Source organism: Myxocyprinus asiaticus, chromosome 17 (genome assembly GCF_019703515.2).
Source record: "Myxocyprinus asiaticus isolate MX2 ecotype Aquarium Trade chromosome 17, UBuf_Myxa_2, whole genome shotgun sequence".
NCBI classification, from domain to species: domain Eukaryota; kingdom Metazoa; phylum Chordata; class Actinopteri; order Cypriniformes; family Catostomidae; genus Myxocyprinus; species Myxocyprinus asiaticus.
Window position 1 is genome coordinate 21,720,971 of NC_059360.1, and position 26,386 is coordinate 21,747,356.

A 26,386-nucleotide genomic window follows, 5' to 3' on the forward strand; every position below is an offset into this window, starting at 1 on the left:
TGTAGCAATGTGTTTCATGTTCACAGAAAATTCACATTTGCATGTCCATTTTCACACATTTCTTACTTGTCATATATAGTTAACAGAAAATTGTCACAAAATGACATCCTTGCAAGGGTGTAGAATTGGCTTGAACATTGGGGGGGTGGGGGTTTACTTGCTTATTTTGATTATTAGGGTGTTACCTCCCCCCCATCCCCCCTGGAATCTATGCCCCTGCATCCATGCAAAAAACAAACAAACAAAAAAACCCTGCAATGAAAAAACCTGTGGTAGTTCTGTAAAAACCTCTACTGTACCTCCTCACAGTACATAACACTACAAGTTCCCATCTTCTGGGTTGACATCCTGTCGTTGTTGTTCGTCTGGCCAGAGATTTAGCAGACATCACAAACATTCCATGTCATAGATATTTATGGAATATACAAGTCTGACAGATTTTGATAACTGAATGGATCATTTTGCATGTGATGGCTCACACGATGAAAGAATGTTTAGAAGTTGTGAAGAGTATGACAGTTTCACTGAGAATCAACTCATCGGTTTTAATCAGCAAGCCATGTGCATTTGGTTATTGTGCAGATTGTAGACAATTGTACTACTCTTTTGCACACATAAATAAGTGCAATTTGCTTAAATGAATAAGAAATTCAAATCTGGTATGAACAAGAATCTAATTGTTTAGAGATTTGAACTTATTGTTTTGAAAAAAATAATGCTCATTCGAGAACTGAGCCAAAGCGATTGAGAAAAACTGTAAAATATGACTTAATTTTAAAATTTGCTCTCCCGACTCAGTCCCATGCAAATTATGCTGGGAACTGGAAATACCCTTCCTGGTTTCAGCAATACATTGATGCAACAAATATTATTCACACAGTCCCAACACAATTGGATTAAGTGAACACAGATTGATTGTACACAATGAAATCAAGTAGGGACCAAATGCTAAAGAATTGTGTTGCATTAGCTCATTTTAAATAAGTTAATCGAGCAAGCAGTAAAAATCACGTTGAGTGAACACCATCTGTTAGAAGTCTGAATCCATTTAAACATCTGATGACTGTGTTGAATATCACTTGGGCTTCACACAGTAAATTATGTTCTCATTTCAAACATAAATCATAAATGTATTAAGTTGATTTCAAATGGTTTAGTATTTTCAACAGAGCTGTTTTCATAGATAGATAGATAGATAGACAGATAGATAGATAGACAGACAGACAGACAGACAGACAGATAGATAGATAGATAGATAGATAGATAGATAGATAGATAGATAGATAGATGCTTCGTATCAGGGTGAGGGAAACTAAGAGAGTATTTCCAGCTGATGTGTTAGAAATGATGGTACATATGCAAGCATTATAAATATTTGAAAACAATCACAGAGTATAAAATGTGTCAGTATATGTCAATTAAGTTAGGCATAATGCCTTATTCAGCACATTACAACTCGGGTCTCAGGGAAGTGTTGCAACTGTACCTGGTAAGGGGATAGTTGTAACAAAAGTGCTCCTAGTCTTCAAACACTAATTGTAGAAAATAGGATGTATGCAGGTTTTTGACATATATTTTTTTAGTAGACCGATAAAGGTATCTTGTGTGAGAAAATGGCATGTTTATTCTGCTCTGTATTTGTGCAGTACAGCAAAAAGTGTTACAACCGTACAACTCGGTCTACCCTACAACACAAATGTCTTCTTCAGGCCTTTACCTTAAGAAGCACTTTTTGTGGTTAGAATTCGGAGTCATCCAACAGCACTCTCTGCTGGTAAGACCCATCTTAAAGCAAGTAAACAAGGACAGCATGATGAGATTATGCTTTACTATGATGATCATTATGATGATTTGCTTTATTAAAAATGTTTTGCAATACCATATTCATAATTTACATGCTAATAAATCCCATTACATGACCATATCACACTTTCATAACTTTTCCATTTTTGTCCAAAGAGTACAATGCTTATATCCATAATTCAACTTTCCATGGATCATTTGTATACTCCATTATGTAGTCCAGAAATTTTTAAATGAACATTAAGATTGCAAAATATAAAGGCACCAGTGGTAATAGAAGAGTTTCTTTAACTCTTGTGACATTCTTTTTCTTGATAGAAAGAGTGACAAACAGGTTCCTGAGCAATACTGGTAGCAATCCCTTCTCTATTTCCTTAAGAGCATTTGTCGACTTGCTGTTTAGCTTTCTCAACGTGATGCATAAGTATTTCAACCTGGCAAAAAAATAAATAAATTTAAAAAATAGTAATAATCAGCAAAAGACTGATATTTCTCAAATCCAACTTGACATCAAGAATCGTTGTTTAAGTGAGGACTGTCATAAATCAAAGTTCTGTTCATTCAGGTCCAGGATTTGGCCTGGTTTTCCTCCACTGAGCCCTCTAAGCTTTCTGGGTTGTCTTACCAAATTTATGAAATTTCTTATGAAACCATATTTGTTAAGTTCACAAAGTTACACTGACAAAACGGTGTGTGGACAACAGTAGCAGTCTCTGTGCTAGGGTGTAATTTGTCATGTTTTCAAAGCTAAATCTAAATCTCTAGAGTCTTATACAACTTCACTCTATTGACCTACATTTGACCAGACTGATCTCACTGTGAATTCAGCAACAGTAGGCTGAAATTAAGAGGTTCTGCTGATTAAATCGGTCTGTGTATAAAGAAATTCGATTCACTGTCCCCTAGTGGCCGAAGCTGGAGGTGTTACTGAACACTTGTGAAATGTCCCCAGAGTGGTGTTAAAAGCAAGTAGTATTTCTAGTTGTAAATAATGCAGTACATTCAACAGGAATGTATATTTTATGAACTCTACCCCCAAACCCCAACCCTAAACTTAATCATCAGTGGATTAAAACTGTAATTTTAGAGCGACAATGCGACCTCCGAATCACATTAACCATTGTTTATTTAAACGCAATTACATCCTTGTTTCCACAGATCTTAGAGGTTGCTCAGTAGCGCTAGAGAGAAAGGTAATCATGCTCGAATTGATGCAAAAATGTCAGGTGGGGTAATTTGGCTAAATAGGCTTGATTTTAGGGAAAATGAACTTTCAGAAGCAACATGTCGATTTTCTATGTGATCATGTTGATTTGACAAAGTAACTTTACCTTATCAGTGATGTTTTTAATTTTTTCATTATGATTATCTATCTCATTTCTAAAATCCAGGGCCATGCACTTTAGATTCCCAGTGATGCTGTCAACCTGTACCAGATTATTCTCCATCTCATCTTCTCGTGCGTAATTCGTTATTCTTTTGGAAACAAAACAGCATCACTTATGGCATATGGAGGGTGCAACCTAACATAAAAATCTAACATTATATCTCACATTCGCCAAAGGACAAAAATTCAGTTAAGCTTGCCAGGATGGAAAACTAATTTTATTCAAACTGGATCACTGAGAGAGCTGGAGTTGATCATTCATTGTGAGTTTTACCCTCACCGCTTAATGTAAGGGCCAGAGGGGGCCGCTGATCCAACAGAAACATCTTGCCCATTTTGGAGGGCAGTGGGTTGGCTGGATAACACACCCCCATTTCTTTCTTCTTTACCCCAAACCTTCTTACATCTATCATTGTCAACGGACATCAGTCTAAAAGAGAGGAAGTCTTGAAATAGATCCAAAGTTACACATTTTTGGGCCTCATGTACTCAGATAGGAGATAAAGGCAGGCCTACACATAGTCACAAGCCTGACTGAGGCCTGTAGGAACACTCAAAGCCTGATAACACAGAATCAGCCGGCAAAATCAAACAAAGGGAGTCCAAACAGACTACAGATCCCATCAAGCCTTGCTCACTTTACACCTAGGAGTGAAATTCAGAAGGATCAAACTCTCATCTCCTATTGGATGAAACGCACAACAGAACACGTTATTGCTTATACAGTTTACAGACCGCTGAGTCCGCTCATTGCTGCTAATAATACTCAGGGTATTACTGTAACTCACTGTTACCACTTTCAGATTTGCTGTGTTGTCATCCAACCACGTTGGGCTGTTTGTGCATTTCCGCCACCGCGGGTCACACTGAGTTTATCCAATAAAGAACCAACGACCATGGTGGATGGATGGTGGACAAACTAAACACCTTTAGGGTGATTGAAGACTTCCCCGCTTCACATAAGGGTCTTCTTTGGGTTTATTTTACGATAAAAACCCTTTGACTGTACGTTATCCTTAACATAATGCAAAAATTACTATTATTATTATTCAGTAACAAGTTTTTGTTATAAAGCTGAGTTGATATAATTGCCAACCTGTTACATGAACACAGACACAAGCCACAGCATTTGGACAGCTTGTTCACATTCTTCTGAGCCTGTTTTATGCCCTGCCTGATCTGATCCACTCCCTCTTCCACATGCCTCAGTTGTTCTGAGAAAAAGTACGAGAGATTTCATCAACAAGGATCTCTGAACAGATATCCTTCCAGACTTACAGAGACCATTCTGTGTTTGAAAAGGTTTTATACTTTTAAAATATTAAAAAAGACATCAGGATTCAGGTGGAATAGAATGGTGGACTAAACTCCCTGCTCATCCAGCATGGTCATTGTTATAATTCCTGCCTCCGTGCTCTGAAAATATACAGTACACATACTTCAAAATCAGCCATTCAAAGGGATGGGCAAATGGAAGTATTTCTACGCATTTTTATGTCAAATAACTGTAAACATAATTGATTTTAAGTAACATTCAGATTTCATTGGTTACACTTTAAAATAAGACCTCTAACCTCCTCTGCCATTTGTAGCATCTGTTTAGTGCATTCAAGTGACTGAAAATGTACAAAGATTTAAAATGAGTCATAGTGTAATAAAACAGAGCACCTAGTACATCCCTTTAAGCTCTGAAGGTGTTTTTAAAGATATCCTGTTTCAGTGGTATGCCCAAAATTGAAGGCTTATTACTCTACAAACACAGGTTATGAAAATATATGTGACCGTAAGACTATACAACCTATTAAACTTACTGAATGTAAATATTCCCTCATTTTAAGGTCATGATGAGAAACTGTGGCTGTTCATTTTCAGAAAATAACATTCTCAGGGTGCCCTAATGTCATGAAATATTTTCAAAACAAGGGTCAAAACAAAAGTATGTAAATGTAAAGGTTTTTTATCTATTGTCATTTAAAATCCTAATGTAACAATATAAGATGTTGTGCATGTTAATCTACTTACTCTCAAGATGATCCAAAGTCCTGAGTGCCAAAAGCTATTTTCTTCATTCAGTTTTTTTTTTTTTTTGGTGTTAGTTTTTAGTTTAATTTGCTAGTTTCCTAATTGCATCACAAAAAATCCCTCAAGAGAGGTTATGATTAACTTATGAGAAAAAGGAAAAACAGATAAGTTCAATGTATACTCTGCTTTTTCTCTATCGTTACTTCTGATTTAGTCAGGAAGGGGCTGTCAACATACACAAGCAGAAAAAACTCTGTGTATGTATTCACCTTAGAAGTTTAGCAGACATTTATTATTGCCATTCTATATCAAAAATTACATATTAATTGTAATGTTAATATACAAAAAAGTGCACACTTTTAAAACTCACTATATTAAACTTAGTGAATTAAACAATTTTTTTTAAACTAATCATTACTCAAATTCTTAAAAAAAAAAAATGTTTACCAACTTGAACATGCTTATATACTGCATATAACAGCAAAAATAATGGTCACAGCACCCTCTATAGGTAAGACCAGATCTACTCTTCAACACAAAAAAAAATGAAACAAAACGGGCAAGAAGAAAAGGATTATATTTGCTTTATTAGAAATAAAATAGATATATTGAAATGTCCTATACTTATAAAGCATGGTAAATTATGCCAAAAGGACACTAACATACATTTCCCCCAAAACACTGAAAAGGACAAATTGTGCTCACAAGGTCCATTAATGTTTTAAGATAATTAAATATGAGTATAATCAGTCACAGATACAGCTGAACACAAAACAATTACATAAAACCAAACATTATAGGATTAGCCCAAACATACATCAAAGGCTATAAGGGCAGCATATAAGGACATTAAAGATTCTGTCAAGTCTTTGGCCCCTCATCCAAATTACTGAAACTATTAGCCAGGTTGACTCAAGTACAGGGAGAGATCTCCCAGAGATTAGATTCCATCCATAACAGACTGAGAGGACAGTAGTGAGCAAAACTCTGTGCATCCAGCATATTTGTCTCACATGATATGGGTGAAGACTTAATTGTACAGGAAGCTCTGTGTGTGTGTGTGTGTGTGTGTGTGTGTGTGTGTGTGTGTGTATACACTTCTTTGTACAAAAGAACATCAAGACTGCAATAAAAAGGCACTGATGGCATTCGAAGAACTCCCTTGCTGAAATTCTTTGCTGTGAAGAAGAAAGTGTGCTTGTGTGTGTAAAAAGGTCATAATCAGGCTCCTGAGTGATGTGGGCAGTTCATTCCTTAAAGAAGTTTGTTGGCTCGCTGGTTGGCTTCGTCAATGCGAGCTTTATTCATATCAGCCTGTACAAAACAATGAAATAAATTAAATAAAAAGCAGGGGAAAAACTAGAAAAAAAAAGAGATAATTTTAAACAATTAAATTCTTTGTAAAACTAAGCAATTCTAAAAAAAAAAAAAATCCACAATTTCATAATCTGAATCTCTTCGACCCTGTTTACACCTGGTATTAAGATGTGTCTCGGGTGATTCGATCACATGTGGTCAGGCGAGACATATGGATGTTTACACCTGGTCATTCAAATGCATCTCCTGTGATCACTTGTGTTCGGATTTGGAGGGGAGGGTTTCTGATTTCATGGAGATTAACATCAATCACTATGTCATTGTGTTACTGCATGATAATAAACAGCAAAAAAGTCATAAAAGACAGCGCAAAAAAAACGTTGAGCTGTTTCTCCCAGATGCAGTTAAAAAACAAACGCAACATTTCAAGCAGAATTATCTGTTATTTTAGTGGAGTACCTGTATTGCTGGGCTTCAGATGTGTGTGCTTCTCATTAGGAAGGATTTGCATTTACACCTCAAATACTAAAAAATGACTTAAATATTGATCTGTTTCTCATCCACACCTATCATATCGCTTCTGAAGACATGGATTTAACCACTGGAGTCTTTTGGATTACTTTTATGCTGCCTTTATGTGCTTTTTGGACCTACAAAGTTCTTTTCACCATTCAGTTGCATTATATGGATCTACAGAGCTGAATCTTTTTTTTATTTTTATTTTTTTTTTATCTTAGTTTGAGTTCAGAAGAAATAAATTCATACACATCATAAATGATGAGATAATTTTCATTTTTGGGTGAACTATCCCTTTAATACCAGGTGTAAACAGGGTTTTAGGAATAAATTTCACCTAATAAACTCCTAATCTCTGGGAATTTGGGAGTGGTGCTTTACCTTATCAGTGATGCGGTCAATAGTCTTGTTCTGTTTTTCTATCTCGTTGCCCATGTCCATTGCCAAATTCTTTAGATTCCCAATGATGCTGCCCACCTGATCCAGATTTTCCTCCATCTCATCTTCGCGTGCATCATTTGTTACTCTTAGGAAAAGCAAATAAAGGCAATAAAAGATCCAATACATCATTCTGATACTGTGTGCGAAGAATACATATTCCCATTTTTGGTCAAAACAATGGAAACACCTTGTTAAAGCGATTAACTTTGAATTAATTAAAATGACAATTATAAATGCATTTGCAAAAGGTGAGTCTCTTAAGTACTGCCCCAACTATGAATCAGCTTTAAAGAGTTTGCATCACAGAAGATGCATCAAAAGGCAAAAAGTAATGAGTCTTTGTCCACAGTGTACGCCAAGGACGGTCCCAAGCCCAGCTGAAAAAGGTGGAGGGTGGTCACCCTGCCGCGGTGACCAGAACTGGGAAACCAGGCAAGAAACTCCATGGAAATTCGAACAACCTCATTCACTTATACTACCGCATCCGGGGCAGCCGATGCGCCAGCATCGGAGACCCAGGGTGCTGGTGAGAAGTGGGCTACTGGCCGAAGAATCAAATTTATGACACAGAAATTGGAAATTCGCATCGCCGCATGGAACGTGCAAACTGGACACCACGTAGGACAAAAGGAAATCATTGCCATGGAATTGTCGAAGTGCAAAATCTCGATCGCCGCAATATCCGAACTATGCCACACTGGAGCTGGGACACTGACTATCCACCCACCAACGATCGATGAAACAATGATGATATTCTACTCCCGTGGCGAAAAACGAGAAGTTGGCGTCGGCTTTATGGTAGACAGATGGGCTGCCGGAAGCGTAATTGCCTTCCAACCAATATCGGACCGTCTGGCAGTTTTAACCATTGATGGCACAGTTAAGACCCATATTCTGTCCACCTACGCCCAAACCGAGACCAGCCCGGATGCAGCCAAGGAGGACTTGTATAACAAGCTCCAACACACGCTGGACACAATCCCACAGACCAAGTTGACCATTCTGGCAGGAGATTTTAATGCCCACACAGATAGATGGTGCAAATAGGACTGGATGGGAAGAAACGCTGGGCAGATTTGGTCATGGTGAGATCAATGACATGGACTCACCTGCTGTCATTCCCAACATTAAACAATCTGGTAGTAAGAAACAGCGACTTTCAGCACCCTCACAAACACCAGCTTACATGGCGCAGCCCATCTGACGACGACTCGGCCGCCCTGGACTACATCATTATTAGCTCCCGATTCTGATCGTTGCTCAAAGATGTATGTGCAATGAGGACCTGATTGCGGATCTGACCACTACCTCGTCTGTGCCAAGGTACAGCTGCAATTACAAGGGGTAAAGTGCAAGGCACCCCCACCAGCCAAACTGAACTGGGAATGTCTGAGGGACCCAGCACTCAGACAAGAATTCCAAATAGCCCTATACAACAAATTTGAAACACCTGCATCATCGGACGATGTCGATGCAGAAGAAAAGCAGCTAGTGGAGTCCATTCTAGAATGCGCCGCCCCTCTGTGTCCACCCATCCGCCGTCAGACACAGCCGTAGATTTCGGATGAGTGCCTGGATCTGGTGGACAAACGGAAATGAGTCAAACACATCGACTGCGAACCGTACCGGCGACTGAACAAAGAGGTCAGACAGAAGATGAAGGTGGAACAAGAAGCTTACTGGAATAGTGTAGCAGCAGACCTGGAAGAAGCAGCATCCAGGCACAAGTACCGGACTCTGTATCAGACTCTCAGGAGAGGAGAGTGGTAAAACAAAGTCGACCAACGACAACATCAAGAAAGCAGATGGCGGGGGCCTGGGTAGCTCAGCAAGTAAAGACTTCCACACCTGGAGTCGCAAGTTCGAATCCAGGGCGTGCTGAGTGACTCCAGCCAGGCTTCCTAAGCAACCAATTGGCCCGGTTGATAGAGTGGGTAGAGTCATGTTGGGTTAACCTCCTCATGGTCGCTATAATGTGGTTCTCGCTCTCAGCGAGGGGCGTGGCGAGTTGTGCGTGGATGCCGCGGAGAATAGTGTGAGCCTCCACATGCGCTAGATCTCCACAGTAATGCGCTCAACAAGGCATGTGATAAGATGCGTGGATTGACTGTCTCAGATGCGGAGGCAACTGAGATTTGTCCTCCGCAACCCGGATTGAGGCGAGTCACTACGCCACCACGAGGACTTAGTGCACATTGGGAATTGGGCATGCCAAAATTGGGGAGAAAAGTGGAGGGGAAAAAAAAGCGGATGGCACCTTCGTGAGCTCCCCTTAAGAACGCCTGCAGCGGTGGAAAGAATTCTTCCGACAGCTATAACCATGATCCGCCCCAGGGGCCACCGCCAGAGCTGCCACCCAACGACCAACCAGAGAATCCATTCTTCGAGGGTGAGTCAATGGTCGATGAAGTGAAAAGTGTGATAAGATAGTTGAAGAATGGAAAGGTGCCTGGAGTGGACTAAGTCACTGCCGAAACGACTGAAGCCGGTGGAGACATCCTGCTGCAAAGGCTCCACGTCCTCCTGACACATCTGGTGCTCAGAACGCGTTCCATCAGTGTGGAAGAAAGCCATCATTGTGCCAATCCTGAAGAAAGATGATAGCTGGGAATGCAAGAACGACTGCAGCATTAGTCTCCTTTCAATCGTCGGCAAGGTGTTCATGAAGATCATACAATCAAGACTGCAGAAACATCGTGAACAGACCAGCCGAGAAGAGCAAGCAGGATCGGGGCTGCACCGATCAAATATTTGCCATTTGTCAACTGGCGGAGGAAAGGATCAGGTGTGGAAAGCGAACTGTCATCGTCTACATCGACTTCAAATCTGCATTCGACAGTGTTCACTGGCCCACCCTGTGGAGGGCATTGGAGAACGAGCACGTGCCGCCAAAGATCATCCAATTCCTCCAAGCATCATAGAAAGGCTCAACAAGCAGCATGCAGATCCGCCAGGGAGAATTCTCCCATTTTTCAATATTATGACTGATGCCATTATGAGGAAAGCATTCGAGAACAGACGTGGAGTTCAGTATGACTTAAACAACTTCCTGACCGACTTGTCGTTCGCAGACGACAGTGCCATATTCACCGACACGGATGCATAGGCTACAAACAACCTTTACCACATCGCCCAATCCTATGGTCCAAGAATTAATGCAGACAAGACCAAAGTTAGGACCACGGATGCATCACAGGCCAATGTTCACCTCAATGAAGCCCAAATTGAACAGATCAAAGAATTCAAATACCTGGGATCACAGGTGCAGGGGAAGAAAGTGGCATCTACCACCGAAGTCCACAGCAGGATTGCTCAAGCAACAACAGCGTTTGCTTTGCTCAAATGGTGCCTCTGGAAGAAGGCCAATTTCTCCATCAAGACCAAAAATTTGCCTCTTCCTGTATGGTTTGGAAACATGTACTCTGCTCAAACCAGACATCAAAAAGCTCAAGGTCTTTCAAATGCGATGCCTGAGACAGATCCTGGATGTCTCTCTTCATGATCGCCACCATAACGAGACTATTCAGACAAGGTGCGACCATCAACCTTCAGTTGAACAAACAGAACAAATCCAAAAACAGACTGGGATGGTTTGGCCACGTCTGCAGAATGAACACCAGTCGGCTACCACATAAACTCCTCTGGCGAGAGTGACCTGTCCGCTGGAGGGTTCAATGAGCAGCCCCAAAGAAAACATGGCCCAAACACATTGAGGAAGACCTACGGAACCAGTGAATGACCATTGATGAGGCTATAAATATGGCCACCAAGCACCAAAATTGGAAGCATATCATAAATGACACACGGAATCCAGTGGCACCTACAGCAGCGTATTGGTTGAGAGGACGACCTGTTCCCCAATCGGCAGCTAAGGATTAATGAAGAAATAATAAGATAGTGTTCCCAAGATTGGTGAAAGCTAGACTGGTTTCCTATAGCTGTAGAAAGTCAACTGTTATACCTTAAAGCTAAAAAAATTTGTTGCAAGCTTTTAAACATTGGGGCATTAATTTTGTGGAATTCATTAGGTTCAATGATTGATACGTATCATGGTCCTATGGACAAGTGTTGCAAACACTTCACCCACATAATGTTACCATTTTACAGAATGTGCCATTAAACAAATTCTAGAGTGGCTGGAAAGTACATCCAGGGCCCAGCAACCAGATCTAAACATAACTGAACTTTTGTGGTAAAGTTGAGCTCAATTGACAGTATTTGTGGCATAATATTACCACAAAAATGTATTTTGATTTGCCTTTCCTTTTCTTTTTTTAAAAAAAAAAAACAAAAATCTTGGTTACAATGAGGCACTTACAATAGAAGTGAATGGGGGCTAATTTTTGAACGTTAAAATACTAATTTTTTCAAAAGTATAGCCACAAGACATTAACTTTATGCATTTTAACATGATTTTAGTGTGATAAAATAATGTACTAACCTTTTCTGTGTAAAGTTACAGCCAAATGTACAACTTTGTTGCCATGATGATGTAATGTCAACAAACCTTAAAATGACTGTAAAACAACTTTACAGCTCAAATACATGAGATTTAACAAAATAATTAATGTCAGTGCTTTTATAAAATTATAAGCTTAACATTTCCACCTTTAAACCCTCTAAAATGGCCCCATTCACTTCCATTGTAAGTGCCTCACTGTAATCTCGCTTTTTCTCTTTTTTAAAGAAAAAATCATTTTCATCGAGTCAAAGTACATTTTTGTGATAATCACCATTTTGCCACAAATGCTGTTGATTGAGCTTAACTTGTATTGCCCCCGGAATATTCCTTTAATACCACTAATTTCAGTCACACTGGACCATGGTGAGAGCTGCAGTCTCTCAAAATCACTCTTGAATTTGTGCTATTTTGCCCTTACCTCTTGATATAGGCACCAGAGGGGGCCGCTGACCCACCAGAAACAGCTTGCCCATTGCGGATGGCTGCTGGTTGGCTGGACACTACACCCCCCTCTTTTCCCACTGTGCTGGAGTTGTCACTGCCTGTGCCCCAAGTGCGCTTATACCGCCCGTCATGCTCAATGGAAGTCACTCTGAAAAACATGTGGTAACTGAATCACTCTGACATTTTTTTTTTGTGTTGTTTTTTTATTTTTTTATTTTTATAAAACACAAAATTACCACAGAAAGGTCTATAATTAACAATCAGTTACCATAGAAAGGTCTTATGATATGCAATCAATTTCATTTCAATGATATGAAAGCAGAAATACAATCTGAAAACTTGAGAATTCCAATAGAAAATTACTGTTAAATGCATATTAACATTATCAAGCTAGGAAGTGAAGTTCTAATAGCCAACCTGTCACATGGGCACACACACAGACCACAGCATTTGGACAGATCAGTCAAGTTCTTCTCGGCCTGTCTCATGTCCTGATTGATCTGGTCCATTCCTTGATCAACACGTCTCAGTTGCTCTGAGAAACACAGAATTCATCAATAAGACAATTTCACTAGCTACGGTCTCCTAAATAATACCATTGAAAAGCTTCTGATTGTTGCTATATTGAAGTAGACATCAGGAATCAGGTGGCACAGAATGGTAGAATTACTCACCTCCTTGCTCATCCAGCATGGTCATTGTTTTAACTCCTGTCTCCCGACTCTGAAAATATACATGCATGCTTCAAAATAAACTTAAACTCTACAAAGGATCGGGCAAATGGGCAATAATGAGCATGATAATTTTTTACATGTAAAATAACAGGACATATCATTGTGTTTTAAGCATACAGGCTTCGTTGAACCTCTTACCTCCTCTGCCATCTGTAGCATCCGCCTAGTACTTTCAAGTGACTGAAACAAAATACATTCAAAGCTGGTCAATTACTACGATAACGTAATGTAGCACCTAGTCTATTAAATGAACAGTTCACCCAAAAATTGTAATTCTCTCATCATTTACTCACCTTTATGCCGTCTCAAAATCATATGACTTTCTTTCTTCCACAGAACACAAACTAATATATTTTAATAGAGATATGAGCTGCATTAGAAAGCTGTAAAGTGCTGCCATCGGAAGCTGTATACGGAGGTACGATGAAAATAAGTTGTCTTTCAAACTTTTCTGAGACCAGTTTCTTTAAGAGTTCCATTCATAGGGGGCCTGGGAAGCTCAGCGAGTATTGACGCTGACTACCACCCCTGGAGTCGCGAGTTTGAATCCAGGGTGTGCTGAGTGACTCCAGCCAGGTCTCCTAAGCAACCAAATTGGCCCGGCTGCTAGGAAGGGTAGAGTCACATGGGGTAACCTCATCGTGGTCACGATTAGGGGTTCTCGCTCTCAATGGGGTGCATGGTAAGTTGTGCGTGGATCGCAGGGAGTAGCATGAGCCTCCACATGCTGCGAGTCTCCGCGATGTCATGCACAGTGAGCCACATAATAAGATGTGCGGATTGATTGTCTCAGAAGCGGAGGCAACTGAGACTTGTCCTCCACCACCTGGACTGAGGTGAGTAACCGCGCCACCACGAGAACCTACTAAGTAGTGGGAATTGGGCATTCCAAATTGGGAGAAAAGGGGATAAAACTGAAAAAAAATAAATTCATACAAAAACATTGTTTAACTGCTATTAACTGATTAGGCAGCAAGGCAACACGTCAGCTGCCTAACCTTTTGGATGTAGCCATGATTCCTGTTTGTCCATGCAATGCAAGTAAATGGTGACCACATTTTTAAACTCCAAAAAGCACTTAAAGGCAGCATAAAGGTAATCCATAAGACTCCAGTGGTTTAATCCATGACTTCTGATGCGATCCATTTGGTTTTGTGTGAAAGCAGACCAAAATATAATTCATTTTTCATTATAAACCTTGACATCAGTAGTCTCCTTGGCTAGGAAGTGTAATCAAGCTTATCGGGCACTATTTGGTCAACATTCACCATTTCATTGTATGGACAAACAGACATCATAGCTCCATCAAAATATATTTGTTTGTATTCTGTGGAAGAGAGAAAGTCATAAAAGTCTGAGACAACATAAGGGTGAGTAAATTATGAGAGAATTATTATTCTTGGGTGAACTATTCCTTTACTCATAGATTTGGGTTCTGCATGCAAACATAAAATATCAAGATGGTTAAACATGCTAAAAATTTCAATTTATTTGGCTAATAAGGTCTGTGCAGGCTAAGACCTATTTCACAACGCATTGTGTAAGTGAAGCAGCAGAATAACTGCAAAAGCAGGCTCACATTGTGCTTTCACACTGACAGTGTTTCTGTTGCATAACACGGCAATTATTTGGCTCTTTACAGAAAAAAAAGTGATTTCTAAATTACTACTTTGAGTATTTACTGTAGTTATAGGCAATAACTTGCTTTAATCGTCTGGATTCAGTTACATTTACCAAATAGAAAATGCCTGCGAAAGGCAAAACAGATATTTTTTCAGAAAACAGGTAAGCAGTTTGCTCCATTTATTTATGTTCCTTCATAAATGTCTATATCGCAAACAACTGTGTTAATAAATAGATTTAAGCTAAAGAGCTTTCACACCAACTGACGAGTTCATTACATATTGCACAAAGGGATAGTTCACCCAAAAGTGAAAATTCTCTCATCATTTACTCACCCTGATGCCATCCCAGATGTGTATAACTTTCTTTCTTCTGCAGAACACAAAGATTTTTATAAGAATATCTCAGCTTTGTAGATCCCTACAATGCATGTGAATAATGACCAAATTTTCAAGCTCAAAAAAGCACATATAGGCAGCATAAAAGTAATCCATATGACTCTGGTGGTTTAATCCATGTCTTCTGAAGTGATCCAATCAGTTTTGGTTAAGAACAAACCAAAATGTTACTCCTTTTTCATTGTAGTGTACATCTTGCTATTGCAGTCTCTAGGCACGATCATGATTTCAAGCTCGATTACACGTCTTAGTGCTTGACGCATGCGCTAGGAAGTGTAATTGAGCTTAAATCATGATCACCAAGGAGACAGTTGATTTCAAGATTTATAGTGAAGTTATATTTTGGTCTGTTCTCACCCACAACCGATTGGATCACTTAAAAAGAAATGAATGAAACCACTGGAGTCGCATGGATTAATTTTAATCAAATCAAAATCAAATCAAATCACTTTTATTGTCACACAACAATATACACAAGTGCAGTAGTGTGTGAAATTCTTGGGTGCAGTTCCGAGCAACATAGCAGTCGTGACAGTGATGAGACATATACCAATTTACAATAACATCAAATTTAAAATATAATATACACATAATTACACACAACACAATATACAAATAATAACATACACTGTACATTATACAATACACACAATATAGAATACACATTATACAATAAAAAAAAATAGTATATATAAAATGTACAGTACGTTGTATTGAACTGTATTGACATTCAGGCTGTCGGTTGATAGTCATTTGCCAGTGTGTTGTTAAGAGAATATAATTTATGACAGTCCAGTGTGAGATAATAAGATTAATAAAGTGCAGTGCTGATGTATATTGATCGTGAGAGATCAAGAGTTCAAAAGTCTGATTGCTTGGGGGAAGAAGCTGTCATGAAGTCGGCTGGTACGGGTCCTGATGCTGCAATACCGCCTGCCTGATGGTAGCAGTGAGAGCAGCCCATGGCTCAGGTGGCTGGAGTCTCTGATGATCCTCAGAGCTTTTTTCACACACCACCTGGTGTATAGTCCTGGAGAGAGGGAAGCTCACCTCCGATGATGTGTCTGGCAGTTCACACCACCCTTTGCAGGGCTCTGCGGTTGTGAGCGGTGCTATTGCCATACCAGGCGGAGATGCAGCCAGTCAGGATGCTCTCTACAGTGCTGGTGTAGAACCGTGTGAGGATGTGGCGGTTCATTCCAAACTTCCTCAGCCGTCTCAGGAAGAAGAGGCGCTGATGAGCCTTCTTCACAACGGCCTCAGTGTGGACGGACCATGTGAGTTCCTCAGTGATGTGGACACCCAGGAACTTGAAGCTGCTGACTCTCTCCACTGGTGCTCCGTTGATGGTGATGGGGCTGTGTTCTCTGTCTTTTCTCCTGAAGTCCACCACAAGCTCCTTTGTCTTGCTGATGTTGAGGGAGAGGTTGTGCTCCTGACACCAGCGTGTCAGAGTGTGCACCTCCTCTCTTTCATCATTGTCAGTGATCAGACCTACCACCATCGTATCATCAGCAAACTTAATGAAGGCATTGGAGCTATGTGTTGCCACACAGTCATGTGTGTACAGGGAATACAGGAGTGGGCTAAGAACACAGCCCTGCGGGGCTCCAGTGTTGAGGGTCAGTGATGAGGAGATGTTACTGCCCATTCTAACCACCTGGCATCTGCTTGACAGGAAGTCCAGGATCCAGCTGCACAGCGAGCTGTTTAAGCCCAGAGCCCGGAGTTTCTCATCAAGGCTAGAATGCACTATGGTGTTGAATGCTGAGCTGTAGTCTACAAACAGCATTCTCACATAAGTGTTCCTTTTTTCCAGGTGGGAGAGAGAAGTGTGAACTGTAGATGCAATGGCATCATCAGTGGAGCGGTTGTTGCGGTAAGCAAACTGCAATGGGTCCAGTGATGGAGGCAGAACAGAGCAGATGTAATCTCCGACTAGTCTCTCAAAGCATTTGCTGATGATGGGGGTCAGAGCAACAGGACACCAGTTATTTAAGCAAGTAATTTTGGATTGCTTTGGTACAGGCACAATGGTGGACGTTTTAAAGCATGTGGGGACTATAGACAAAGAGAGGGAAAGGTTGAAAATGTCCGTAAAAACACCAGCCAGTTGGTTCATGCATGCTCTGATTACACGGCACGAAATGCCGTCTGGACTCGCGGCTTTACGGATATTCACCCATCAGAAGGATCGGGTTACATCCGCTGCAGAGATGGAGAGTGAATTAACCTCTGTAGTTTCGGCCGCGAGAGCTCTCTCTGCGAGGGCTGTGTTATTTCCCTCGAACCATGCATAAAAAGTATTTAGCTCATCCAGGAGAGAGGCAGCGGTGTTCACGGCGGAGTTTTTATTCCCTTTAAAGTCTGTGATGATGTTAATTCCCAGCCACATGCTTCTAGAGTTGGTGGTGGTAAACTGTCCTTCAATCTTGTTCCTGTACTTGTGTTTTGCTGCTCTGATAACTGGCTTGTTTATGCTCCTCCGTGTTCCCGGAATTAAAAGCGGAGGTCCGCATATTAAGTGCTGCACGAACATCGCTATTAATCCAAGGTTTCTGGTTCGGGTAGATCCGTATTGTTTTGGATGGAACAACATCCTCTATGCACTTTCTGATGAAACACGTTACGCTATCAGCGTAAACCTCAATGTCGTCATCAGAGGCTTTCCGGAACATCTCCCAGTCCGCGTGATCAAAACAGTCTTGTAGCATAGAGTTTGATTAGTCTGACCATCACTGGATCGTTCTGAGGGTAGGTGCTTCCTGTTTCAGTTTCTGTCTGTAAGCGGGTAGAAGCAGAATGGAAGAGTGGTCCGATTTGCCAAATGGTGGGCGGGGGAGGGATTTGTAGCCATCCCGGAAGGGAGAGTAGCAATGGTCCAAAACCCGGTCCCCTCGTGTGTTAAAACTGATGTGTTGGTGGTATTTTGGTGCAATTGATTTAAAATTGGCTTTGTTAAAGTCCCCGGTCACAATGAACGCAGCCTCAGGGTGCGCGGTTTCCTGCTTGCGCGGTGTCGGCTTGTGGGGGAATGTACACAGCTGTGATAATGACCGCTGTGAATTCCCTCGGTAGCCAGAATAGTCGACACAGAAGCATGAGAAATTCCAGATCAGGAGAGCAGAAAGACTTGATAGAATGTACATTCCTCTGATCACACCAGGATTTGTTGATCATAAAAAAAACACCACCACCTCTGCTTTTACTTGAGAGGTCTTTCGCTCTGTCCGCTCGGTGCACGGAGAACTCCACGGGTTCGATGGCTGAGTCTGGAATCTCCGCAGACATCCAAGTTTCTGTAAGGCAGATAATGCAGCAGTCCCTCGTCTCTCGTTGGAAAGAGATCCACGCTCTCAGCTCGCAGAGCTTGTTGTCCAGAGACTGAACATTTGCCAGTAGAATACTGGGTAGCGGGGGTCGATTTGCGGGACGTCTTACTCTGATGAGAACGCCGGCTCTGTTTCCCCTTTTCCTTCTGCGTTTTCGCGGCCGGGCAGCCCAGACAAAGGGCTCCGCTGGCGTGTTTGTAAACAGCGGGTCGGCATTAAGGAATTTGAAGTCCGGTTTACGGTGTGTAATTGCAGAACCAATGTCCAAAAGTGTTTGTCTGTTGTAGACAATAAGGCAGACAACAGCCAAGACAAAAAACATAAGAATTGCAAACAAAACAAACAAGAAACTACAATGTTGTTTCGGAGCTCGCAACGCAGCAGCCATACTCTGCACCATCTTGAGTTCATTTTATGCTACCTTTATGTGATATTTGGTCATCATTTACTTGCATTGATTGGACATACAGAGCGGAGATATTCTTCTAAAAATCTTCATTCGTATTCTGCAGAAAAAAAGAAAGTCATACACATCTGAGACAGCGTGAGGGCTAGTAAATGATGAGAGAATTTCCTTTTTTGGGTGAACACCGCAACGGAAAGGATATGTCTCGCTCAAGGGATTCTGTCACATAACAAATAGTATTATATTCAAAATGTTAAAATATACCATCCATATACCATGTATATATCACGCATGAGCTTCCGTTTCCAGTCTCCCACGTTCGGTTGCATATGAATGGAAGTGAATGGAGCGCAAAGTCTAGTGTGTGGCTTTACACAGCACCATGCTGCTTTCACGTGCAGTGTGAATACTGTAACCTGTTAATTATGTGCTGAAATAAATACACGGCATGCAGTGTGAAACAGGCCTAAAAGAAGTAGATTCTAAGCAGTCATTATTTAAGAGTTTCCCTGAAAAAGAAAATACAAATACTAATCCGTTGATAAATACTGAGTAGCTGGGTAGTAAGAAATTTGAAGCAGAAAATGCCTAGATAATGCTATGAAGCCATGCAAAGGACACAAAATGTGCACAAGAACACAATGGGGGGAAGCACTGCGTGATTGCGGTGTATTGACAAAAAAAAAAATATTTCACTTCCAGCAGTCATTTATTTATTTCTAGTATGGGAAATATCATTCTGAGCATCCTCAAATACTAATACAATCAATAGAGCATGTAATGCCTGAATGGAAAGGTGAGAGAAGGGGGTGTTTCATGGATCTCTAGTTTACCCCCATGCTGAAGTACAAGTGCACAGTGACCCCCTTCGTGCTAATAGTCTTTTACAGCACATAGTCTCATGTGAGCTCCTTGAGAGGCAGCGAGGAAGACAAAGAGAGAGAAACAAAGGTAGGGAAGGAGAGTGAAAATATTGGAGGATTTCAGCATGACAGTAAAGAATACATTTGAAATATCAACAAGAAAACATGAAGAAAATGTCTTTACAACTTCGAGAAAATAATTGTAAGGTTGAGGGAGTAAAAGAGAATGAAAGAGACAGAGAAATCAGTTACTTTGCCATCATAAACAATGAGTTGGCAGTTAAACAGGAACTTGAAAACATCACATCTAATAAAAAAAGAAAGATCTGTTCCTATCGTTCTTTGTTACATCTCAATGGTAACGGATGACAAGCATACCTCATCTGTCACTTGGTTGGCTCTCATTGTGATATCCTCCACTGACATGTCCGCCATCTTGCTAGTGTCCAAATTTGCTGCCCCTCCTGTGGCCTTAAGCTCTACGCTCTGAGGTCTGAGACAAGAGGTCAAAGTTTAAAGAGCACTCATACACAATCACACAAAGATGCCCAGAGAAAGAGCTTTCCCATGGAAATCTACCACCTGGAATTTGAAGTGATAGTTCACACAAAAATTCTGTCTACACACCCTCATGTTGCTTTAAAACCTGTATGATTTTTTACATGGAACATAAAAGATGTTATTTAGCTAAATGTTCGCTGCTCTTTTCCATACGATGAAAGTAGATGGTTACCACCAAATCCTAGCAAGAGCCAAAAAAGTATTAAAAAAAAAAAAAGTCCTTAAAGAAAAGGCTTAGTCCAAGGTTGTGCACTTTATTCCAAGTCTTAAAGGAATTTTCTTGGTTCAAAACAAGTTAAGTTCAATCGACAGCATTTGTGGCAATAGCACAAAAATTAATTTCAACTTGTCTCTCCTTTTCTAATAAATAAATAAAAATATAAATAAATCTGAGTTCCAGTGAGGCACTTACATTGAAAGTGAATGGGGCCAATCTGTAAACATTAAACTACTCAAAAGTATAGCCACAAGACATAAACAAGATGCATGGTAAAATAATTTCAGTGATAAAATCGCTTACTAACCTTTTCTGTGAAAAGTTATATCCAATTTTACAACTTTGTTGCCATGGCGGTGTACCGCCATATACCCTACAACCCTAAAACAGCCGTAAAAAGGACCATTTAAACAACTGTACAGCTCAAACAATACACGTAAGTGCCTCACTGTAAATTAGATGTTTTTTTATTTTTTTTATTTTTGTATAAAATATTTAATTTCTTAAAGAAAAGGAGGGGTGAGTCAAAATTATTTTTTGTGGTAATCAACATTATGACAAAAAAGTTGAAAACTGAGCTAAGCTTGTATAAATTTAACTTTGTGTTCCACTTGACACAAAAAAGAAAAGAGCAAAAAAACTGAGCATCATGAGAGAGTAGATGATGATAGAGTTTTCATTTTTGGTTGAACTATCCTTTTTAGTTCAAATTTATAATGCAGAAGAAACAATTTAGCATGAAACGTGATCAGTAGTCAATTGTTTATAAAGATATCAATAAAACCTGCTATTAAAAAGGTTAAACCAAGAGGAATGAGGCTGACGTAGACAGTACAGACAAAGGCCACACTTGTTTTCAGTGTGCCAACATTGTACACTAGGACTAATGGTGAAATTTGTCTTATGTCTGTGCTGTCTAAAACAGACCAATAACCATGTGTAAACAGTGTTAACAGAGAGATGGGTGTGTGAGACATATACAAGACATGTGTTATGCTTCTATGATAATTGTGAGAACAATGTGTACCCTAAGATATATGCAATGGACACCAAAGCATTAAGGACTACATTTCATTGCCAAGATAACCAAAGCTCTAACAAAAGACTCATGAAACAAATAACTTATCGAATGAACAGATATTGAACGTAACACTAAAAGCCAATTATCCATTAGCATATAACTGTATTAGCTAAGTATTTCCATTAAAAACATCAAACCAGTACACTTGAAATCAACATAATACATTTATGTTTGAGATGAGAACAACATTTTATTGCGTAAATTCCAAGTGATATTCAACAGAGTCATCAAAAAGTGACATGATCGCATTGCTATGAAATTTTCAAATGGATTTAGACTTCAAACAGATGGTGTTCACTCAACTTGATTGTTACTGCTTGCTCAATTAACTTATTTAAAATGAGCTAATGCAACACAATTCTTTAGCATTTGGTCTCAACTTAATTTCATTGTGTGCAATCTATCTATGTTCACTTAATCCAATTGTGTTGGGACTACAGTATGTGAATGATATTTGTTGCATCAATGCATTGCTTAAAAACGGGAAGGGGATTTTCAGTTCCCAGCATGATTTGCATGGGATTGGATTGGGAGAGTACATTTTAATATTAAGTGTTATTTTAATGTATTTATACACAAAATGAAACAAATAGGAGACTTATAAGTGTTTCATGTTTTCTTATGTTGAATTTTTTTGGAGGTTACCATTGCAGAGAAGATTGGAGAAAATGATTGGGTCATGAGGATTAGGTGCAATGTTAAGAGCTGGCGCGATTGTGACGATATATTCGGATATGTGAAGATGGTCTTACAAGAATGATGCCATCTATGACCGATTGCGGACAAATGATGATCGACAGTATTGGGAAATGGCAAAACCATGGATCTGGGAAGTCTGCAAATATATTAAACAGTGGCCAGGGTGTGAAACTACCACCAAACACGACAAGGCTGAAACCAGTTTGCAAGCTCCTTGTCCAAATGTATTTCATGCGTGGGTAATTTTGCTCATCTACCTGCAACAGGTGGACAACATCTCATAGTGACACATGACAAGAAATGCTGTTAGTCACAAAGACACACGTTTGAAGAAACACACTTTATTATATTTTTAAAGCAAAATCAATAAAGCAAAAAAATTCACCTGATTCGCTGTTTGTTCAGAGGCGTGCAGCACGAGCCTGTCATGTGGCACAAGCACATGTAAAAGGTTTTCACCCTTTTTTCTCAGTTTCTTTCATCTGAAAACTGTTTGTAAGAATAATGTCAGCTATGAGAATGCTGCAAATTATCTCTGATCATCTCAGGAGGTGCTGTTAGTTTAGTTCACTTTATTTTCACGTGGTTAACATGCATTGTGAACGCAACTTTGCAGGTTCAGTAATATATATCTTTGGATTAAAGAAACAAAAAGTGATTAAATCATAAAATAATACAAGACATGTTCACCTTGAACCTAAAATTGAGTTCTATTTTAGTTTCTTTAGGCAGCATTAACTGTATTACCAAAATGCAAAACATTAGCATATTATATATATATATATATAAACACACATAGTGATATGCTAATGTGTTTGTTGCTAGCTAGCAAAAAACTGCAAGGTTCAATAGAGTTATTTGTACAGATCAAATTTAAGTTAGGTTAACTCAATTCATTTAGGTTTCGCTACAAAGTATTTCAGTAGAGCCTATATTTAATATCAAAGAAACTAATTTTCATTGTGTGGAACCAATGACCACAACTGAATTAAGTTAAATTAAGTTTTTTGTAGTAAAACTGCAGTAAACTGCTTTATTCTCTCGAAACCTAACAAGAAAATGTCCTGGTCCTATTTTACTTCAAAATCGAAAGAAACAACTAAGAAAACTGTGTTTTCCATTTAGAAAATGAAGCCTATTATTAGGGCATTTTAAGGTGATTAACATTGTGACCACGACTCTGCACATTTTACCCCTCAATTCTCATTAATGCAATGCGAAGGAAGATTGTTATGATATGCTCATATATCTTCTTTATGCAAGCTATAATATCATATTGGGGTTAAATATGACCAGGACATTTTCTTGACAGGTTTTGTAAGAATCACCCTAAACGGTTTATGGTATGGCAGAGTATGTGTGAAACAGCCCTGTCTGCACACAGGAAACAGATCTCCTCTGTCTTTCCTTCATTTTTGCAGCTCTTTCCTGTTTCCACAAGCATTACATATCAAAAAGGCAGAGAAGAAAATAAAAAAAATCAAAAGAACTAAATTGTATTCTCTTCTGATAATTGTACTTTTTCCCAATTCAACACAGCTGAAAGTTACAACAACTTAACACTTTTCTCTCTCTTTCTCACTCTCTCTCTCTCTCTCTCTCTCTCACACACACACACACACACACACACACACAAATAAAAACACAGTCTATAAAAGGAAAGCAGCTCCTTAAGAATTATACATTTCCAGCTTTTCCCCACCAACCGGTTCCTCAAGGTAAGAGACCATTACGTCACGTTTCTTACACTCACTTTCACTGTATTGTCTATAAGACACGCTAACTAGTCATTCTGAACAAAAATGATGGCCAAATCCAAGACCATATGTTTACTACAAGTATGAAGCTAGAAACCTGTCTTTCAATACACACTAACATTGAGGAAATCAAACATATTTCAACATGTTTCCTAAACATGAATAACTGATCTTATCAGACCCAGAGCAGTAATGTTTAAAGCAGCTGATTGCACGTTTTACCTTTTACACCCAACGCCAGGAAGACAGAGTACAAGTTTGCCAGGTAAACAAATGAGAAAAAAGTTAGTATATTAAAAGAGGGGAAAGTTCTTAACTTCCAAAGTTTCCAGGGTCCCAACACCACGATCAATGGTCATGTTTCATACTTACACTTTACTCATGATGTCTCGCGATCTTCCTTTTCCCTAACTTAATGGTAAACTGTGTATGTTTATTTAAGGCTTTAGTTAGTCTCAGTGCATGATAGGGAGCTACGTACTCGGTTCCGCTTTTGGGTTGTTGAAACGCATTAACATCCTCTTGTTTTTGTATGCTGGACGCAACCTCAAGAACAACTTGTCATTATCTACTTACTGATTTGGATCCCCGGACAGGAGTTGGATAAGTCTGAGGATCGATCGGAACCCTCTAAATCTTTACAAAATGTTTATTTTCCGAGCTGGTCCAACTCTTCCGAAATTCCTTAAGACAAATTGCACTGGTGCGCATGCGCGAGTCATATGACATGTGACTGAGTGCGCATGCGTCAGATAGGAGCGTTTATAAATGGACAAGATAATTATTAATAACTGTATTATAAGCTGTATTTCTTATAGGGTAAATACCTGGAATATAAATTAAGAATTATCTTTGGCCTTATCTCAACGAGTATTAGTTCATGTACATTGCTTGTTGGCCTTTCACTGTAAATAAATACACCCTGAAATTGAAACGAGACAGTGGGGGTAATTTAATAATTGGTTATTGTAGATTCTTATGTGTCAGAGAGATGAACACATAATATTATACTTAGTTGTAGGCTAAATAATGAAATCTAAAGTTATTAAGGAAACCCTTCAATTTTAAGTAGCCTATTCAAATGGGCTAATATTGCGATTTTTTCGGAAGTGATAATAGAGTTTGTATTTAAATACAAAAATACATTATTTATCACAATAAGATATAAATGTATAATGGCAATTCAAGCAGAATGAATAAACGATAAAGCAAGGCACATGCAATAAATCTTAGTTGGTACAAATACAATTCAAAGGTAATAAAAAAATAAATTAAAAATTAAAACATAAAATAAATAAATAAATAAATACTAAATGAAAGGTGCTATATGTAAGATTGACAACAAGGGTTTGAAATGGGTACTGCAGTCCAAATTCAAAATACTGGAGAGTTGTCTGCCCCGCCCCAGACTGCGGGTTGCCAGAATAAGGACACGCAACAGGATTCGTTTTAAAGGATTTCTGGGCTTTAAGCTGTCTTCACCTTCCAAAGGCATCTCCAGTATTTATCCTTGTTTTACTACGCCTCTGGTCATGGTGGTTTTTAGACAGATGGCGAGGTGTTTTAGGTCAGGTGGAATCTGTTATCTCTGATCCAGTTCGTTTGCTGGCTTCCATGGCTGCAGCACGCAGTGTTGTTTGCCTGCAAACTTGTTCAAATCTGGCAACCCGGCGGTGTCGAAATACTATTGGTGAGTGGGCAGTGGGTGGGATCACACAGGCCAAAACATAAACAGAAATTCCGGCCCAGAATGGAAACTTCAAAGTAGAATATACTGTCTGTAGCATTGTTATCGGAGAAGCCAGTATTTCAACTTAGCTTGTTTCCTAATTAATGACATATTATGGTCATGATTTAGTACAGTAAAAATATTACATATATCACCTTTAAAGACAGAGAACAAAGAGAGGCCTTTTTTATTCATCTAACAAATTAAGGTCTTGTATAATTTTGGCAAATTTGCAGGCTTGTTTACTTTTCATACAGTTTAATAACTCAATAGGTGTAACTAATAAAATCTAAATTGATCAAGAATCCCTGTTTTAAAAATGAAAGTGGGCTAATATTGCTATTTTGTCGGAAGTATTAATAGAGTTTGTATTTAAATTCTAAAAGCAAAAGTGCTAACACTTCTTCATAAACTCAACAGAACATGCTTTCTATGAAAAAATAAAGAAAAAAAACAACATTAATTTTTTTTATTTTTTGTTTTTGTTTTTTTATTGCAATAAAGAAAAAGATAACAGCACTGCACATATATACAAGTGAACATAACAAAGGGAAAAAGAAAAGATGCAAAATACAAACAGATCAACAAGGGGAA

The 26,386-nt window shown here is 39.3% G+C and overlaps 2 protein-coding genes across 3 annotated transcripts; both read right to left on the minus strand.

The window, feature by feature from the left end:
- Positions 1 to 290: 290 nt before the first annotated feature.
- On the minus strand, positions 291 to 5,671 carry LOC127454941 (synaptosomal-associated protein 23-like). Its single transcript, XM_051722487.1, has 7 exons — positions 5,660 to 5,671; positions 4,765 to 4,806; positions 4,561 to 4,606; positions 4,287 to 4,407; positions 3,471 to 3,620; positions 3,135 to 3,279; positions 291 to 365 (listed from the first exon to the last, which is right to left on the minus strand). Exons 1-7 carry the CDS (start codon positions 5,669 to 5,671, stop codon positions 291 to 293), a joined length of 591 nt encoding a protein of 196 aa, XP_051578447.1.
- A 109-nt stretch (positions 5,672 to 5,780) lies between these two features.
- On the minus strand, positions 5,781 to 24,788 carry LOC127454895 (synaptosomal-associated protein 23-like). Of its 2 annotated transcripts, none has more exons than XM_051722400.1 (8): positions 24,640 to 24,788; positions 20,127 to 20,241; positions 13,265 to 13,306; positions 13,067 to 13,115; positions 12,810 to 12,927; positions 12,367 to 12,540; positions 7,427 to 7,571; positions 5,781 to 6,526 (listed from the first exon to the last, which is right to left on the minus strand). In XM_051722400.1, the coding sequence occupies exons 2-8, from the start codon at positions 20,181 to 20,183 to the stop codon at positions 6,467 to 6,469; spliced, it is 645 nt and encodes a 214-aa protein (XP_051578360.1). In that variant the 5' UTR covers positions 20,184 to 20,241; positions 24,640 to 24,788; the 3' UTR covers positions 5,781 to 6,466. The 2 variants fall into 2 exon arrangements, with proteins under 2 accessions (XP_051578360.1, XP_051578359.1); XM_051722399.1 differs by lacking the exon at positions 24,640 to 24,788 and adding an exon at positions 24,436 to 24,615.
- Between the last annotated feature and the right edge of the window lie 1,598 nt (positions 24,789 to 26,386).

Bases quoted from the DNA above. Each gene is read 5' to 3' on its own strand.
- LOC127454941 (XM_051722487.1), bottom strand. The intron at 4,408-4,560 runs GAGTTTAGTCCA...CGTACTTTTTCT, and splicing joins GACCATGCTGGATGAGCAGG to CAGAACAACTGAGGCATGTG. The intron at 3,621-4,286 runs GTTGGCAATTAT...CCTCTCTTTTAG, and splicing joins TGTCTGTGTTCATGTAACAG to ACTGATGTCCGTTGACAATG.
- LOC127454895 (XM_051722399.1), bottom strand. The intron at 13,307-20,126 runs GTATGCTTGTCA...ATTTTGTTTCAG, and splicing joins CCAACCAAGTGACAGATGAG to TCACTTGAAAGTACTAGGCG. The intron at 7,572-12,366 runs GTAAGGGCAAAA...GCTTTTCCTAAG, and splicing joins TCTGGTGCCTATATCAAGAG to AGTAACAAATGATGCACGCG.